General features: G+C 44.3%; 7 protein-coding genes across 7 annotated transcripts; 5 read left to right on the forward strand and 2 right to left on the reverse strand.

Moving 5' to 3' along the window:
- Window positions 1–1,762: 1,762 nt before the first annotated feature.
- F5Y00DRAFT_225909 (protein-tyrosine phosphatase-like protein) lies at window positions 1,763–3,246 on the reverse strand. Its single transcript, XM_048006239.1, has 2 exons — window positions 2,413–3,246; window positions 1,763–2,308 (listed from the first exon to the last, which is right to left on the reverse strand). Exons 1-2 carry the CDS (start codon window positions 2,912–2,914, stop codon window positions 1,977–1,979), a joined length of 834 nt encoding a protein of 277 aa, XP_047869208.1. The 5' UTR covers window positions 2,915–3,246; the 3' UTR covers window positions 1,763–1,976.
- A 48-nt stretch (window positions 3,247–3,294) lies between these two features.
- F5Y00DRAFT_136188 (amidohydrolase family-domain-containing protein) lies at window positions 3,295–5,750 on the forward strand. The gene is made up of 4 exons (XM_048004292.1): window positions 3,295–3,958; window positions 4,067–4,272; window positions 4,326–4,794; window positions 4,848–5,750. The coding sequence occupies exons 1-4, from the start codon at window positions 3,685–3,687 to the stop codon at window positions 5,624–5,626; spliced, it is 1,728 nt and encodes a 575-aa protein (XP_047869209.1). The 5' UTR covers window positions 3,295–3,684; the 3' UTR covers window positions 5,627–5,750.
- A 982-nt stretch (window positions 5,751–6,732) lies between these two features.
- F5Y00DRAFT_271702 (putative short-chain oxidoreductase) lies at window positions 6,733–7,853 on the forward strand (the record flags this gene model as incomplete). The annotated part of the gene is made up of 4 exons (XM_048012849.1): window positions 6,733–6,962; window positions 7,067–7,335; window positions 7,395–7,559; window positions 7,630–7,853. 4 exons carry the CDS (start codon window positions 6,733–6,735, stop codon window positions 7,851–7,853), a joined length of 888 nt encoding a protein of 295 aa, XP_047869210.1.
- A 1,937-nt stretch (window positions 7,854–9,790) lies between these two features.
- F5Y00DRAFT_250937 (uncharacterized protein) lies at window positions 9,791–12,226 on the forward strand (the record flags this gene model as incomplete). Its single annotated transcript, XM_048009783.1, has 2 exons — window positions 9,791–11,997; window positions 12,052–12,226. The coding sequence occupies 2 exons, from the start codon at window positions 9,791–9,793 to the stop codon at window positions 12,224–12,226; spliced, it is 2,382 nt and encodes a 793-aa protein (XP_047869211.1).
- Window positions 12,185–13,376, reverse strand: F5Y00DRAFT_136201 (ribosomal protein S18). Its single transcript, XM_048004293.1, has 3 exons — window positions 13,122–13,376; window positions 12,719–13,050; window positions 12,185–12,598 (listed from the first exon to the last, which is right to left on the reverse strand). The coding sequence occupies exons 1-3, from the start codon at window positions 13,219–13,221 to the stop codon at window positions 12,368–12,370; spliced, it is 663 nt and encodes a 220-aa protein (XP_047869212.1). The 5' UTR covers window positions 13,222–13,376; the 3' UTR covers window positions 12,185–12,367.
- A 135-nt stretch (window positions 13,377–13,511) lies between these two features.
- F5Y00DRAFT_225916 (alpha-L RNA-binding motif-containing protein) lies at window positions 13,512–14,631 on the forward strand. The gene is made up of 3 exons (XM_048006240.1): window positions 13,512–13,719; window positions 13,785–13,853; window positions 13,925–14,631. The coding sequence occupies exons 1-3, from the start codon at window positions 13,633–13,635 to the stop codon at window positions 14,318–14,320; spliced, it is 552 nt and encodes a 183-aa protein (XP_047869213.1). The 5' UTR covers window positions 13,512–13,632; the 3' UTR covers window positions 14,321–14,631.
- F5Y00DRAFT_225918 (P-loop containing nucleoside triphosphate hydrolase protein) lies at window positions 14,632–18,465 on the forward strand. The gene has a single exon (XM_048006241.1). It carries the CDS (start codon window positions 14,869–14,871, stop codon window positions 18,103–18,105), a length of 3,237 nt encoding a protein of 1,078 aa, XP_047869214.1. The 5' UTR covers window positions 14,632–14,868; the 3' UTR covers window positions 18,106–18,465.
- Window positions 18,466–18,654: the final 189 nt, after the last annotated feature.

Here is an 18,654-nt window from a genome sequence, read left to right on the forward strand (position 1 = left end):
TTATTATTAAATATTTTAAAGGGATTTTATTAAAGTAAAAGTAAGGTTTACGATATTACTTTTTAAATAACGGAAAAAAGGATTTATAATGTTAAAAAAAATTAAAAAAAAAAATGTAAAAAAAATAAATAATCGAGTAATTAAAAAAAGGGAAATGTTATATATATAATTAATTATAAAAGATAAAATAAATAAATTAATTATATGGTATAAAAGTTAAATTAATAATATATATTTAATAATTATTTATTAATAACTTTATATAAAGTTTTATAATAATATATAAATAAAGTTTATAATATTATGTTTTTAATAATAAAATAAAATTATATAATATTAAAAAAGGTTAAAAAAAGTATAAAAAAAATATATATTTAATAGCTTTTTTTAAAGTCGTATAACCGTGGTAAATTTTTTATAATAATTTAAAAATAAAGTTTACGATATTATAATATTAATAAATAAATGATATATATGTAATGTTAAATGAAAAAGTGTAAAAAAAAAGAAAAAAAAGTTAAATGTTAATAAAATGGTTATTAAATATATAAGTTATTAAAAGATTAATAAATAAGTTAATTAAAGATTAAATTAATAAAAATAAAGTTTACAATATTATAATATTAATAAATTAACGATGTGTGTATAATAATAAAAGATTAAATTAATAAATAAGTTAATTAATTAAATTAATATATAAATTAATTAAAAGTTAAATTAATAAAAACGAAGTTTATAATATTATAATATTAATAAGTAAATAATGTGTATATAATAATGAAAAAAAAGGTGTAAAAAAAAAAAAAAGTTAAATGTTAATAAAATAATTATTATATATATAAGTTGTTAAAAAATTAAATTAATAAATGAGTTTATTTAAAATTAAATTAAGTTAATAAAAGTGAAGTTTACAATATTATAATATTAATAAATAAAAAATATATATATAATAGTAAAAAATTAAATTAATAAATAAGTTATTAAAAATTAAATTAAATTAACGAATGAATTTATTAAAGATTAAATTAATAAATAAAGTTTATAATATCGTAATTTTAATAAATAAATAATATATGTGTAATAATAAAGTAAAAAATGTAATAAATAAAAAAGTTTAAATTTTAAAAAAAAAGTGTTATATATAAAAAAAAAATTACGTTAAATTTATTTTTTATTAAAAAAGTTTAAAAGTTAAAGTTATTATTTTAAATAATATTAATTTAAAGTTATATTTAATTTAATTAATTAATTTATTAAGTTATAAGTTTAAAGCTTTTAATAAAGTGCGTAAATTTTATTTAATTAATTAAATTTTTATAATCGACTTTTTTTTTTATTATTAAAACGTTTTAACGCGTTTTTTCGAAATTTAATTTAATTACGATAACTTTTTATTAATTAATTAACGTAACGTTTACCACCATTTTATTTTTTTATTATAAATAAACGTTTATTAATTAAAAATTTTATTTTATTAATTATTTTATTAATTAAATTACGTATTAATTAATGTTTATAATTAAATAATTTAATTAAATGTATTTTTTTAACTTTATTAAATAAAAGATTTAATTAATTAAATCTTTATTTTATTAGTTTTATTACGTATTAATCCGTGTTTATTAAATTTTAAACCTTTTTTTTTTAATTAAAATTTAAAAGCGAAAATTTTCTTCCGAAAAAATGTAATGTAAATAAACAAGGAAAGTTTTCTTAATAAACTATGTTATAAGTGTTCTTTTTAAATTTAATAACAGGTAATTAACTAATAACAATAACTAGAATAGTTCGTTAAATGCCAAGTCTTTGTTTATAAGTAATTGTGCCACCAATAACACCTTATTGTGTTACCCAAGGGAGCATGATTTCTTTTTTGCTTCTGAATTAAACACTTGGCATTGATGGTATCACTCGATCTAACTCTAATAGATTCGTCTTTCATCCTGTAAAATAGATATCCTAAACCACGGATATCCTTACGAGCTTGTTAAATTCGTCTTGATCTTCGCCAAATCGTCCTTCGAAAATCCCAGTTTATCGGTAACGAATTTCTCGAAGCCGCCGTACTCCTTCTGCACGCCGTCGACAAACGCGTTCCAGCTCGAGGCCCGCAGGTTGATCAGATTGTGGAAGCCCGGCTGCTCCTTGCTCTTCGCATGCGAACCTGCTACCGCGAACTCTAAGAGCATCAACCGAACCGGCTCGGTCCCTATGCGCGATAGCAGGTAGTCTAGGATTATGGTTTCTTGCGACGCGCCCGCGAGGGCTAGCAGAAGCCCGGAGAGCACGCCGGTTCGGTCGCGCCCGGCTAGGAGGTATGCGTTAGTGCGGACTTCATATACATGATATGATTCCCCCTCAACTATAGAAATGTTGTCGTTCGATGGTTAGTAGGGATGGTAATATACGAACCAGTGCAGTGGACTAGGAACGGGTCGCTCGGTCGATCCCTAACATGTTCCAGAATCGCCTTCCAGCTGGGCTGGTACACATCTATGACCTCGAGGTACATTTCGCGGTACCCATCCTCACCCTCGCCGGCAACAAAGCGGTCCAACTCGGGAGTCGAGTCGGGCCGCGAGCTCTCGATCCAGGTGTTCTCGACGCCCTGGAGTGCGGGGTCCGGCGCGCCGGCGTGCTCCTCAGGAGACCGTAGGTCGAAGACGCGCTTGACGCCGAGCTTGCCCTCTAGCACGGCCCGGCCGTTGTCGGTCAGCCGCGCGAGGGCGCCGGACCGGAAGGCAAAGTTAGAGCGGATGGGGCTGCCGGGAACTAGCCCGATGTCCCGCGTGTTGAAGGTGCCGTCGACGAACACGAAGGGCGGGTTCGTGAGAACCGGGATGTACTGCTCCTTGGTGATTTCCTGGGAGACGTCGGTCTCGGAGAGCTTGAGGAGGGCGGCTGCGTCGGCCATGGCTACGGCTACGACTGCGTTACGATTATAAAGCTTAGGCTAGGTAGTTAGTTTGTAAGATGTAGTAACTCGTGATATGTACCTAGGTTGGACCGGGGCAAAGGCAAGTAAAGTGGTATTAGCAAATTCTCTATTAGTTGTTCTTTGCATAGACGACTAAGCAAGAGTAAGGCCAAGTTCTAGGAGCACTAATAAGTATATAAGAGCACTAGGCGCCATCCCCAAGAAAAGGGGGAAACCTAAGCTAATAGAGTTACTATAATATAGCACCTTCCATCTTGGCCGCAAGCTTACTGGCGGGGACCCTGGCATTTAGTATATGTACCTAGCATAGTGTAAATTCTTCAGGGACGCTTTTTATTTTTACCCCGCCCCCGCTTCGCATACAATTGACAATTGACATTTGACAGGTCTGCGGGCAAGTAAAACAACTCTGATAAAACGTTACATCATCCTAACCCTATTCAATATGCGTTTACCCGAGAAGTTACTCAATGGGATTGAAGATATTTCGGTATCTAATCGCACAATATCGGAGCCGTTGTCATGTCGAAATTGAGTTGCATATCACTCCGTCAAAATACTTCGGGTTACTTTAGGTGCCTAGATATACTAGTGACTATGCGTATGGGGTGTTATTAATAGCTACCTAGGGATATAATTAAGACCTTGCTAACGTATCCAGTCTATGTACCTAAGTTAAAACGCCCGTCTCCTAAATAAGACAGTGCTATATCTGATCTGCTAAACTACCTCCTAAACAAGTAATCATGGATTGGTTCCGCCTCCCGCGCCTCGGCCGTGATACTATCTGGATATACTCGTCAGCCGTAATCGTCGCAGTAGCAGGGCTCATCAAGATCCGTCAGGGCGTGGTAGACTACGCTTATACGGAAACGTACTGTTATCAATCCGTGCGCACGAATTCAGTTGTAGAGCCGTACGCTAATTGCTTCTCGGTATCACCGACTGGGAAGTTTTCGAAGGTCTATAAGACCGGAGCCGGTACGGGGCTTGCTCAAAATGCAAGTTCGGGCTTTGCTAGTATGTAACATCTTGTCCTCCTCTATCCCCCCCTTTAGCCTGTTTCGGCACACACACACCGAAGTATTATATTTTATGGGGAATGGTAGCTTACTGACGTTGATATAGTGCCGGGACTGTGGGACGGGCATGGGCACCTTCTACAGTATGGCGAGTTCTTAAACTCGGTAGATCTTTTCGGATCTACTTCTATGGATGACGTTCGGTCTCGTGTACGGAAGTATCTTAGCCAAACCCCCGGGGCTGGGTCGAAGGAGGAGTGGCTAAGAGGCGTTGGATGGGATCAGATGGCTCTTGGGCAGATGCCGACTGCTGTAAGTTTCCCGAGAGTATGACGGTCTTCGTTAACATGCTGACATTCTCGGAGAGTGATCTAGCGGCGGATGAAGAACTAAAGGACCTATACATCATGCTGGATAGAGTAGATGTACATTGCATTTGGGTTTCTCAGGCGGTGCTGGACTTACTCCCGGAGTCTATCCCTGATCTTCCTGGCGGTGAAATCATTAGAGATCCTGGGATGGGCGTGTTCTGTGATAATGCGATGGACATGGTCATGGCATTATGGCCGAAGCCGGACAATAAGAAGAAACAGCAATTCGTAAAGAGCGCCATGGTAAAATTAAATGAAGTAGGGCTCGTGGGTATACATGACGCTGGTGTCACGCCCGGCAACCTAAACCTCTTTAAAGAGTTAGCAGACGGTGCTGACTGGACGGTACGAGTATACGCCATGATAGAGTGTTACGAACGGAATACGTTCTGCCCAAACGAAGTGGAACGGTACACAAGTCCAGATGGGTTTCTAAGTATACAGAGTGTGAAGCTTTTTGCTGGTAAGTTTTACAGAGACTCCCCGTACCTATCGAGTTGATCTAACTTCAAATAGATGGTGCTCTAGGAAGCTGGGGTAGTGCTCTAATCGAACCCTATACCGATCGTCCAGACACATCAGGCTCTCTTCTTGTTAATGCTTCGGAATTAGTATACGACACGATTGCATGGGCCAATGAAGGCTTTCAGGTTAACATACATGCAATTGGCGATCTGGCGAACCGATACGCGATCGACGCCATGGTTGCCTCCCTCAGATTACTATGTCCCAATGAGCCTCTCTCACGCTGCCAGTCCTACCATCGCTTCCGCATCGAGCATTCTCAAATCATCCACCCGGACGACCAGGCTAGAATACACGCAATCGGAATTATCCCTTCTATCCAGCCCACACACGCCACAAGCGATATGGCATATGCGGAGAAGAGACTAGGCAAGGAACGCACCGCGAAGGAAGCATATAGGATGCGCTCGCTTCTAGACGCCAAACTCGTGTTAGGGAGTGACTTCCCCGTCGAGCCACCTAACCCGTTCCAAGGCATCTACGCAGCTGTCACGAGACGGAGTCCGCATACTGGCCGAGGCACGGACGACTCGCCTGACGGGTGGTACGCGGAGGAGGCCCTTGATCTGGATCAGGCGATCCGGGGCTTTACTGAGGGACCCGCGTACGGCGGATTTACGAAGGGCAAGACCGGGGTCATCAAACCCGGGGCCTATGCGGATTGGATTGTTCTAGACGCGCCACTGGAGAGCCTAGATATAGAGGATCTACGATACCTAAGGGTACGGGAGACGTGGGTTGGGGGGAGAAGGGTCTACTCGCGTGACTGATGGATAAGATTAGTAGGATAGATCTTTTTGTTGTTTTATATCATCTGGAGGGAAGAGGGTTAATGAGTCTGTAACGTCTGCTATGATACCTACTATAGATAATTGAACAAGATTTCCATTGATATGTTTTTTACTTTACTTTCAATCAGCGTTGTGTGAAAGTTCGTTTCAAGAGGTAGTAATGCCACTATCACACGTTCCATAACATCAAGGACAACAACTCAAAGAATGCCTTGCCATTACAAATATGCTCAATATTACCCTTAAAAATATTGTAAATATAGAAATCATGAATTTATAGCGTTGGGGTCTGTATAACGTCCGTCTCTTTATTAGGGCTGCATGTAGGGAGCTAAACAAATACCTATAACTATAACTTGGTTCCGTCCCTTCACAATACCCCTTAGTTACCTTAAACCTAGTAGAATTTGCCCTTGAAGCTTTACAAATATACCCCTTTTCCAAGGAAAAAGTAACTGAGAGTTTGGGTTTGGCATAGCTGGCCTTGTGGGACTAGTTGATAGCCCTGCAGTTATCCCCAGTAATGGGAAGTACGTAACGAGGTAAACTTATATAATAAACCTCTTGAAGAAAGGACTCTGCGATATATTAAACGTAAGCTTGATAATTGTGACAAGTGTGGTATCATGTCGTATTCTTTACCAATGTAAAATTGTTAGACCCTTACATAGCCTTGGTGATATTTAGATAAGACGGGATAATTAATTCCTGGATATCAGGCGAGATATGGGGCCGTAGCGTTTTGATCTTAACCCGCTTCATCATTCCGGATTTAAACTTAAGTCCAATAAAATATGCATTTTCATAGGAAACGGACGACAGCATGGCAAACTCTTATGTCCTTCGTAGGTCGGTATTGGCCGGGCAGCGAAGACGCGAAGAACCGATATTTTCGACTCCGTGAACGGTTATATCGTCGTTATTCGGATCTAAAGTCACTATGGCCCCTTAATTATCCCCGTATATAACCCTCCTGACCCCCCTATTAAGTTTTGATCTTTCCCCATGACTATATTGGTCCTAGAAACTAAGCACTGAGAATCGTAGGCGGTATACTTCGTTACAATACCCAGGGTATAGTTAAGATGTCCACTTTCACCAAGCCAAACCGTCCTTTAACGTGGCTCATCACTGGAGCTACATCAGGCTTCGGAGAGTCTCTCTGTCGTCTAGTCTTAGCTGGTGGTCACAAGCTGGTAGCAACGTCCCGCAACCCCTCTCGCAACCCGGGTCTTGCAGCCGAGGTCAAGGCTCGTGGCAACGACAGTCGGTTTATTCAACTCGACGTTGATGACCGAAACAGTGGCCAGATCATGTAAGTGACTCCTTTACTCCTTTCACCCCGGAGCCGTCTCTGTAGGCAAAGCCATACCATCCTTAGCGACTATTTAAGGGGCAGCTGCTGATTTTGAATCACAGTGAATCACTGGAGGCTTCTGGAATCGAAATCGATGTTCTGGTGAATAACGCTGGGTACTGTATCTATGCCCCCGTGGAAACGGCTGCCGAAGAGGAAGTGCGAGCTCTGATGGAAACATTATACTTCGGCCCCGTCAGGCTCGCTCGCGCTGTCCTGCCCCACATGCGCAAGCGCAGGTACGGCGTCATCGTGAATATCAGCAGCGGCGCGGCTCTGGATGGAAGAGATAGCATGGGACCCTATGCTGGAGCCAAGGCTGCACTCGACGGTGAGGCATACCATATTGAATGCTCTCATCCGGAACATGAGCTAACGATGGCGGCTTAGGAATATCTAAAGTCCTTGCGAAGGAGGTTGCCCCGTTTGGGATTCGTGCTCTAACAGTTACCCTTGGGACTTTCAACACGAATTTTGCCAACGCCACTATCGTTGGTAAGAATCCTCTTCCAGACGACTATAAGGGCTCGGTAGCCGAACAAATGATTCAGATTAGTATGTGACATTCGAAGATCCCCCCTTTATTATACACAGACTAGTTAGAATACTAACTTTATCATTGTAGTGTCCAGTGGTAAACTACAGCCAAATGGCGATAAAGATAAGGCAATGAAGGCTCTCTACGAGATCGTTGTTGGCGAAGGCGCCGGGAAGGGCCGCGAAGCTGAACGGCTCCTCCCCTTGGGCCAGGATATGACTCTTCGTTTGAAAGGCCAGTTGGAGTATTTCGGCCACGCCTTAGAAGTTTTCGGAGACGTCACGAACAGTGTTGCCGTAGACAAGAAATGATATATCTGAGAACGACAATGCGTGTAGATATCCTATTAATCGCACTACTTACGTATAAATTTTAGCTCAACTGTTCAACGCTACTCTGTCAATCCTAGGGTTAACGTAAGGGGTTCCCTTCTATACCTCTATACTAATACCTAAGTTGAAATTCGCAAGCTATAATCCCCAAAAGTAGCCTAGACCTTAACTGTGGAGTTTCGGATAACCTGCCGGGCCTGGTCTATATAGAAATCAAGGAACTAAGTCAGGGACTAGTGAATATCCCAGCTACTTAATGTCCCAAACCCTCTCAACTTCAACAAGATGTCAGCCCACGAAAGGAGCGTGTGCATGTTGAGAGGAGGAAACCCAAATCTATGGGTAGTGACTATGAGCCTTATTAAAGGATATCATGAATTGATCCTTACGATCCGGGGACGCATAGGAAAGAGACCACGAAGTCAGGGGTAAGCGAGACGGCGTCTTAGACTATAAGTCGACCAATTCAAATATTCGTATAATCTTATCTGACTCAAGTCAATTTGGTATTAAGCTTAATTAGCCACTACTCATTTTCGAATTACCATAGAGATTAGATATTGGACCTCTGCCTGGCCCGAGGAATGGAGGTACTTGGCCTTATGTAAATAGCTTTTCTTTTGGTGAGGCGGCCACATCGATGTGGTCGTGACAGGTTCCTCATATGGGAAGGGCAACATCTCGTTGACTATATTGAGATGGATTTTTGGTATTTGTAGGAAGTAATTGACTTTTGGGAGTGCGATTAAGTTTGTGAATGAGTGAGGTAATTTATACCTGGTATAAAATTAAGAGTATAGACATATTGAATGTTATGTATTTTGCGAACAGGCTGCCAAGAGAGTATAAGAGTATAAACTTATTAGTTAATACTAGCGGCGTTGCCCGTCCGCTCAAACGCGGACGGGGGAAAGGGGGAAGGGCAGGAGGGCGGGCGATTATGCGCAAAACTGACGCCACAGCTGGTCTGGCCTCTGATTGGCTAGCCACACCTCAGCGCACGTCCGATGAATTTTTTATAGAATCAATTAAACTATTTCAATATTGTATAAAAAGTTTAATGATTAGTATGGTTAGATAGAGCTCGTTTTGCATGACCTTTCTATACTATTTGCACCTCTTGCAGATGTTATGCGATAGAATGGCAAAGGGAAAAGTCGCAAACTGCGGGGCGATTCTAAGCATCTGATTGGTTGAAAAAATTGTGGCAGTACTAATTGAATATATAAGACTTGATTGAATATATAAGACTTGATAAGACTTGATAATCATAAGGTATCAGCAGCAGGGAAACCCGGTATATGATACGAGCAGTAAGAGGATGTAGCTGTATAGTGTCTTACACATTAATTATCGTAGTCATGATAGGGACATTGCAACTATAGAAAAAAGGGCACGAATTGATCTTGAGATATGACGGTTCGATTGTTAGTTAAGTGATAGCCTTAGTCAATTGATATGTCAGTATGTCAGTATGTCTGAAGTCAAACGATTAAATTTGTATTGTGGCCGTAGAAATAATAAGTGTCCAACTGGCGGACTGAAATTGGCAGCTGCCTTGCTTGAGATTCGCCGGCTGGAACGGAATTATCGGAGGCGGATGCCCCAATTCACCGGCCCGCCGTACTAGTAATTATAAGGTTCTGCTAGCAAAGGGGAATTATCGGGGGGGTTATCGCTAACGGAGGAGGATGACGCGCAGGAGCTCTAACCAATTTTTCAGAAGCTTCAGATATATCAGTCTTCCAGATATACCTACCTATCGCATCCGCACCTCCCACGCCGTCTTCTTACCAAGAGATCGTTAACAGCTTTAGCCATGCACAGGCGAGTCGAACAAAATTGCTGGCGACAATCAAAATTACCTAGTTGCTAATGATCATGTAGTAGCTGGTATTCCTAGTCTACCTCCCATTATGCGGTCGCAATTGGCCCGCCATGTCTTGCGACGCATCCTTGCGAGCGAGCCTCCCGTCGCTCTCCTCCCGTGTTTTATCCCCTCGAGACCGGTATTCCGTATACACCCCGTGAAGTACAGAGTTGCGAGGACAACCCAGAGGAGAACATTCATAAAATTATTCCAAAAAGCCCCGCGAGCGCTGAAGGAACTGGACACCGAACCAGGATACGAAACCCTGCTCCGATTTCAAGCTGCAGAGAAAAGTAGTATTCGACCTCCTATGCCTGAGGAGTTAATCAGAGCATGGCGGGAACTATTTGAATATAAGGCCAAATACGGCCGGGTAGTGAACTCGACGCAGGCCTTGTGTGCTCACCGGGTGCTGTTACATCTTCGTACCCTGCCTAACAACAGTGAAGATAAGCAGCTATCCGAAGATGACCTTCGGACGGCCAGGGATTCTTTACTAAAGCCGCCGAGAGACGATTATACGAGTCATCTCGAGCTTTCGAGAGAAATATATGCAGATTTAAGGCAGAGGGGCGCCCACCAGCCCAAAGATTTTTATACCTTGTCGACCGCACTATCACAATATGGGCAAGCTCTCGAGGCGAGGGACCTGGCGTTGGATTACTGCTCTAGAATGAAGAGTAGGGAACCTGTCGATGTCTTGCTAAGACAGTTTATACCTGTGATTCGAGGTCTTGCTAAAGAGGGCCGAGAGCCAGAACTCCTAGACCTCGTTTCGCTGGCAAGTCGACTTGGTCTTGAATACGACCGAACGCTCCACAGCATCATGACCACATTTTTTGCACAGAGGGACAAGATTGGGGAAACAAAATACTGGTTCAATAAGCCGATCGGCAGGAATCTCACCCCGGCTCCTGCGACATACTATGAGATACTCAAATTTGCCCTTCGCAATAACCAGCAAGAATGGGCGTTGGGGATTTACCAAGAGCTCATCTCAAACTTAGAGTCTCCGAAGCTACGTACTAACAAGCCCTGTTGGGATACATCTTACCAGTGGGCAATTTTATTACTTGGGAAAGGAATTGATCATATCGAGCATATGCTTGCAGTTGCTACCGAACACACACGAGACAAGCCCAGTTCACGACCTAATATAGGGACGATAAATGGACTTATTAGGACCGCCATCGACAAGAATGATCCGTATTTAGCCGAACGTTTCATCGCGTTAGCTGGCAAGCTGGGCTTCGAACTAAACTATAAGACTTATATGCTTCAGCTCGAGTATCGTATCCACGCGAACGATCTCGACGGCGCTTTCGCGGCCTATCGGTCCCTCCGCGACCTTGAGGAGACAACTCAGGATAAAGAAGTCTCAGTCCTGAACTTTTTCATTCGTGCCATGTGTTCTGTACCGGAACCCAACCACGAACGCGTTCTGGACGTCACTAGTTACCTCGAACAACGACGTGTCACGCTGGAGCCAGAGACAGTGGTTTCCATTTGTATGGCGTTTTTAAAGAATGACGAGACATATGAAGTAATAGATACCCTATCACTTCATACCGTTCACTATAGTATTGCGGAACGCTCTATGGTTCGGAAGGCCTTCGTGCAATATTGTTTGGATGAGAAGAACAGTACAGCCCGTGTCTGGGACGCATACGCATTATTACGGCAATTCTTCCCCGAACTTGAAGCCGAAGATCGAGAAGCTATCATGAGTGCTTTCTTTGATAGGCGTCGTGCGGACATGGCAGCGCACATATTTGGACATATGCATTCCCACGCAAACCGAGAACTCCAGCCAACTCTAGAGACGTACGTCCGCTTCATGGAAGGTATTGGCAAATGCCCAGACGAAGAAAGTCTAAAATCGGTCCACAACATGCTGAAAATGGACACGACGATCCAGGCCAGCACACGCTTATATAATGCGCTGATGATTGGATATACAGCATGCGACTTACCCTATCGAGCGCTTGATTTCTGGACGGAGATCGCTGCTTCTCCCGAGGGGCCGTCCTATGCTACACTCGAAATTGTGTTCAGGACTTATGAGATTACACCCGATGGCGATAGCCTCGCAAACGAGCTATGGGAAAAGATAAAAAGGATGGATATCGAAGTGCCAGACAGAGTCTACGTAGCGTACGTAGCCACGACGGCTGCGCATGGCCACCTTACAATTGCCAAGATGCTGTTGGAGGATATGGATAATGTCGTTGGAAAGGAGCCCAAGTTTCACAAGTAAGTACACAGATATCAAGTATTGCCATGTATCGATAGTTGACGTTTCCTTAGCCTTGGAACGGTGTTCAATGTTTTACCGTCGCAGGAGATGAAAGACCAATTCGAAGAATGGGCAAAAGAATCCTATCCCCAAGTGTGGGAGGAACTGAAGACAAAGTACGCCAAGAAGCAAAATAGCGAAGGTCTCCCGGTATTTAAGATCCGCCCGCGGCCGTGGAAGGCATGATGTATATGGATTGATCTTGTACAGCACTACTCGTACATCTATCTACCTAGATAGCCTCCTCTGCTGTCTCGTTGTATATAGTCGGATAAGCGTAAAAGACACGCAGATGTCATGTTGTTGTGCAATTCACCCCGCCCATCATCATGAAGACTTGACGTTTCTGTTGACTGTCGCAGAGACTTGCTCGTAGTGTTTGGCGTTCTGCCGGATCAGGATCTCCGGGTGGTGGTGCACGCTGGGGTGGATGCCCAGGCCGATGGCCCGCCGTACGGCCTTGGCCATCTTCCGCTGGTTCGCCGGCCGTAATCCCGTGTCGACTGAGCGCTTTATTCGGCCGTGCGGTGTCATGTATTCTGATATGACGGAGAAGTTCTATGGGGGTTCTTGTTAGTAATTATCTACCTATACCTATATCGACCCAAACATATATGATTCGTCTTCTTCTTCTGCTCTTTTTTCCGTCTTGAAATCTTTTTAGGGTGTGCAACGTACGCGATACATATCCAGCGGTCGCAAACCGAGGATGTCGACTAGGTCCTTCTTGCGGGCTTGTGTCCGGCGCCACTTGGTCATCTCGGCGGAGCTCATGTCGTGCGGGGCATAGACGTCGCCTGCGCGCCAGCGGCGGGGTAGCTGTCGCAGGTAGTCCTCGGCCTTGCTGTTCTGGCGCAGCTCCTCCTCGAGGGCTACGCGCCGCGCGACGGTGGGTTTCAGGCGGTCGTAGATGTCGGCGACGGCGAGGGTGGGGTCGTTGGGGGTGCGTTGGGAGGTAGAGTCGTCGAGGTCGAGGAGGTTGGAGGTTACGCTGGGGAGGTCTCTGCGGACTGGGTTGGAAGGGGATTGGGTTAGCGGCGGTGTGATGGTGCGGTGGCTTTGGGGTCGGTCGACGACTTACTGATCTCGCGTGGGCTGGTGTTTGATATGTTGGCGGTTTGGGATTTGAAGAGAGTGGAGGGTTGCCGTAGGGCGGCGAGGAGGGGTATTCGCGGCGGCATCTTGGGCGATTGATTGATAGATTTATTAATCCTAGGCCTCGGATTTCGAGAACAACCCTTCAATAGAGGTATTCTATCAGATACCTTAGGTTAGGTACTCAATCGCAATCGGATTGTGGAATATCCAATCCAATCTAATCCATGGAATGGAGCACATATAGAAATTTAGTCGGCTAAACAATTATTCCAGCTGCATGTCCCGCGGTACCTAGATACCTCTTATGTATTTCTAATCCCTGTTAATGCACCCCGCCTGCCCGCAAGGTCGTAAACTGCTGCAGGGGTTTGAGCTCTTATCGATCTTCAATGTGGGGCGCAAAAAGTTGCGATTAAAAAAAAGTCGAGCCTCATCAACTCCAGACCTTTGATATACAATAATCCCGTACATCTTTTAAGCGGCCAGAAGACATCATGGTCCGAAAGCTCAAACACCACGAGCAGCGTCTGCTCAGGAAGACAGACTTCATTACCTGGAAACAGGATAATGACCACAGAGATGTTTGTCCCCTCTTATACATCTATTATTACATTAAGACATTTGCTAACTTATGCGCTCGCGATAGGCGGCTGTTATACGACGGTATATGATCCAAAAGCCCGAAGACTATCACAGATACAACAGGATATGCGGTGTAAGTACTCTGAGAGGTAGTCAGATAGCGCAGCAAGGAAAACACATCATCTAACACTTTTTCGCCAATAGTCTCTGCGCCAACTAGCACATCGCCTCAGCTTATTACCGCCGGAGAACCCCGTGAGGAGGAAACACGAAGAGCTTCTCCTGAACAAGCTCTACGACATGGGAATCCTATCATCGGCCTCGAAGCTCTCGAACGTCGAGCACGGCGTTACCGTCTCGGCTATGGCGCGCAGGAGATTACCGGTGGTCATGACGCGTCTGCGAATGGCGGAGACCGTGCAGGCGGCTACGAAGCTCATCGAGCAGGGCCACGTCCGGGTGGGCGTTGAGACTATTACCGACCCTGCTTTCTTCGTCACGAGGAACCTGGAGGACTTTGTGACGTGGGCTGTCGGCAGCAAGATCAAGCGCAACATCATGAAGTACCGCGACAAGCTGGACGACTTCGAGTTGTTGTAATTTAGGATGAGGGTATCTGCATTTTCACGGCGCGGCGTCTAAGGGGGTTACTGTGAAATAGATATGGGCTGATGGGTAGTCTTTTATATCAATTTTTACAATTGGGTTACAATCGTACTTGACTGCTCATTTTGCATATTTCGAAAGAAGTTAAATTAAATGAATCTCGACACTTATTAAGGTATTTAACGACCAACATAAACACCTGTAATGAAGCGGAGGTATTAATTATTCATAATTAGAGTGAGTTTATACTATTCGGTTTTCATATTGAAAGAATTAAGTATGATGAAAGAAGGGTAATGAGGTCAGAGCACGTGCTTACGTGTGGGCTGGTGAGAAGTCAACCCATAAGCCCCACTTTCTTTCATCATGCGCCAAAGGCAATCGCGGTCGCGCGTTTCTACTCTTCTCTATTCTATTTTAATCTGCCTACCACCTTAGTACCTTTAGGTTAGGTACCTAAGATAAATCCATTAATTATGCGCAAGTTCAGCTCATAATGACTTACACATACTACCTTAGGTACCTGATAGTGCAAGAGAATCATGGTCCAGCCTCAAACTTCCATCGTCATTCCAGATGATGAAACGACCGAGTCTTCAGATTCGCCACCTAAGCCACCTTTGACGGCCTCTACTAAACTAGAGACGTCAAACAAGCGCAAGCTTATCACGGATATTCTAGATAGTAAGGTTGAATGGAGTGATGACTCGGACGGTGCCCATGAAAAGTCCAAGAAGCGAAAGAAGAAGAATACCCGAGGAGCATCGCCAACGAAAGGTAAGAAGAAAGCCACTACGAGAGGTCGTCCCCGTAAATCCATTAGATCAGATAAGGTCGCTTCATTACAGAACGACGATAGTGTGTCATCTTCAGACTCGGATGCTCCCGAGGATTCATTACCCCAGTACATACGAGATCGCCGAAAACAGTTTGACCAGACTCGTGAGACGTTACGTGAAGGTGGACTACGACTACCCCCAGACTATTCAGATGTCTACTTTTCCGATGATGAAAGGTTGGCCGACTTGGAGGAGAAACCGCAATTCGACGAGAAGAGCGGCATCAAGCCATGTCGTGCCTATAAAGACATCATCCTTGAGCACTCGGCGGGCATTATTCCAGCTTCTATCGCACAGTATCTTCGGGATTATCAAATCGAAGGAGTCAAGTTTCTTCACTATCTCTTCGTCTATCAGAAAGGCGGGATCCTCGGCGATGACATGGGCTTAGGGAAAACTGTCCAGGTCGCCGCCTTTCTCACTGCTATGTTTGGCAAGACTGGCGACCGTCGTGATGCGAAAAGGATGAGGAAGTTCCGACGGGCGAAGGATAATTGGTACCCCCGTGCCCTAATAATATGCCCCGGATCGCTAATTCAGAATTGGAAGAATGAATTAGACAGATGGGGATGGTGGGAAGTTGATTTGTATCATGGAGCAGGTAGGGATGACGTCCTCGGCGCTGCTAGGGCGGGAAGGCTAGAAATCATGATCACCACCTACACTACATACAAGAATAGCCGTGATCAGGTCAACAGGGTACCCTGGGATGTTGTTGTAGCTGATGAATGCCACTCGATAAAGGATATTGCTGCTGGAATTACACAAGCAATGAACCAGGTCAATTCTCTCTGTAGGATTGGCTTGACGGGGACAGCAATCCAAAACAAGTACGAAGAGCTTTGGACACTTCTAAATTGGACAAATCCTGGGCAATTTGGGACTCTGGGGGAATGGAGGAATACCATCTCAAAGCCATTGACTGTTGGTCAATCTCATGATGCCACTCTACATCAACTAAGCGAAGCTCGGAAGACGGCAAAGAAGCTTCGTTTCAACCTCCTTTCTCGCTTTTTCCTTCGCCGAATGAAGAGCCTAATCGCTCACCAGCTCCCTAAAAAAAGCGACCGAGTAGTGTTCTGTCCGCTTTCCAGCCTCCAGCGCGAAGCCTACGAGAGCTTACTCGATAGCGAGATTGTCTGCTTCGTCCGGTCTGCGTTTGATATCTGCCCATGCGGCTCAGGAGACAAGCGAGGCTGGTGCTGTTTCAAAGCCACCGCTGAAGGAGAATCGTGGAAGTCGCTCATTTTCCCCATCATGATATCGCTGCAAAAGTTATCTAATCATTTCAACCTCCTTATTCCACAGACTTCAGACGTTATGGACAAGCATAGACGAGAACTCCGGTTTCTCCAAGCTGCTGCGCCTCAAACCTGGAAAGAACATTATACCAGTCGAGACTCCCTACTCAACTTAGCCAACCCTGAGTATTGTGGAAAGTGGAAGGTCCTTCGGAAACTCCTGAGGCTTTGGCATAGTAGCGGCGACAAAGTACTGGTCTTCTCACACAGTGTTCGGTTGCTGAAGATCCTGCAGAACTTATTCAATAATACGAGTTACAACCTTAGCTATCTAGACGGGTCACTGAGCTACGAAGAACGCCAACAAGTGGTCGATAACTTCAATTCCGACCCTAATCAGTTTGTATTTTTGATTTCCACCAAAGCTGGCGGCGTTGGGCTCAACATCACATCAGCCAACAAGGTCGTCATAATGGATCCACATTGGAACCCTTCCTACGACCTCCAGGCGCAAGATCGGGCTTATCGTATAGGTCAAGTTCGTGATGTTGAAGTCTACCGCCTCGTCTCTGCAGGTACCATCGAGGAAATCACCTACGCAAGGCAGATCTACAAGCAGCAGCAGGCTAACATTGGATACAATGCTTCCAATGAACGCCGTTATTTCAAAGGAGTTCAACAGGACACGGAACGAAAGGGAGAGATATTCGGAATCCGCAATCTGCTAACATACAGTGGTGACCAAGTCGTCCTCCGAGATATTGTCAACAAGACAAACATTGCCGAAGCAAAGGCGGGTGTCAAACTGATAGATATCGATATAGAAAAAGCGGCTAGAGATGCCGAGGAAGATCAGTTCGTCAAGAAAGAAGAAAATGCCGATGACGACGAGACAGGGGGTCTCAAGCAGCTATCTACTCTCTTTACTAAGGATGATAATAAAGATGGCATCTTGAAATCAGCAGGAACGCATAAGCCTAAACATTTCGATCCCATCCAAGCAATACTCGCCTCCGAGGGCGTCGAATATACTCACGAGAACTCTGAAGTGGTCGGCTCGTCCAAAGTGGAAGATGAACTGTCCCGACAGGCAGAGCTAGCAGCAAGCCAAGACCCAGACTGTACCCTCTTCTTCGATAGCCAAGGGCTCTCGGCCGCCCAGCAATCGTTCGAGTACGAGTACAACCCTCCGGTAGAAGTTAGGCAGCGCCAATTTTGTACGATGGCGAAGATGTTTGGGTTTCCCAGTGTGACGGAATTCGCATTAGCAGTGGAGAGCATGACGCAGGAGGAACGGCGGAATTGCTTGGAACTGTTTTACAAAAGGCGCGGCGAGAAACTGAAGGAGCTAGGTGAAGTTGTCGAGGATAATGCAGAGCCGAAGGAGGAGCCTAGGGTAAAAAATGATGTGGAGATGGTTGACGCGAAAACTGAGGATATCAAGCCTGCCCTAGAGGTTAAGCCTGTCCTGGGGGATATTAAACCTACTCTAGAGGATGTTAGGGGCAATACGGATACGAAAGACGTCAAGATTGAGGAGTTCAAGCCGAGTACGCCAGTTATAAAGCAGGAGATAAAAGAGGCTGGCCCTCTTACCCCCGACGTAAAGAAGGTCAAGAAGGAGGACTCGCCAGAAAAGAGCAAGAGAGTGTCTACATCTATTTGGATCTCGGACGACGAGGAGACGGACGAGCTATGAGTTTTTCATCCAATGCCGCACGGTTTTTTGGTGAGGGTCTAGGTTAGGCGTTTGGGTGTTTGAGTGTTTAGGCGTAATACCTAGAAGGGTATTTTTGTCTTAGAATATATGTAGTTTCACAGCTACGATCTTCAGCGGATCCGATACCCCTTAGAATTTATCTCGTCTATAGGTAGATAGTTCAGCCACAAGTACAATACCTCAGTCATTAGCGCAGCTTCAGAATGGCTTATAGCACAAAGAATTAGGTACCTGCGTTGTCTCACCTAAAGGTACCTGTCTTAGCTTCAATGTACCTATGTACTCTTCTTCGATAACGCGTCCCCCTTACAGTCGCACAATCGGTATAAAACGTTTTACAGGTACCTAATTTACAAGATCTATTGTCCCACCTTGTGTATTTACTCAAATTTTTATGTATTCACCAGGCTGTCAGGTATATTTTTATGACCATTTGTCTGCATTGTGTTGAATAAAGGCCTTGTTCGTCGGTTGCTGCGCCATCGTGCAGTCAGCCCCTTTCTATCGTTTAGCCAGCCAAAGTTAGAA

The sequence above is a fragment of the Daldinia vernicosa genome (genome assembly GCF_022497035.1).
Source record: "Daldinia vernicosa strain CBS 139.73 unplaced genomic scaffold F5Y00scaffold_4, whole genome shotgun sequence".
Lineage (NCBI taxonomy): Eukaryota > Fungi > Ascomycota > Sordariomycetes > Xylariales > Hypoxylaceae > Daldinia > Daldinia vernicosa.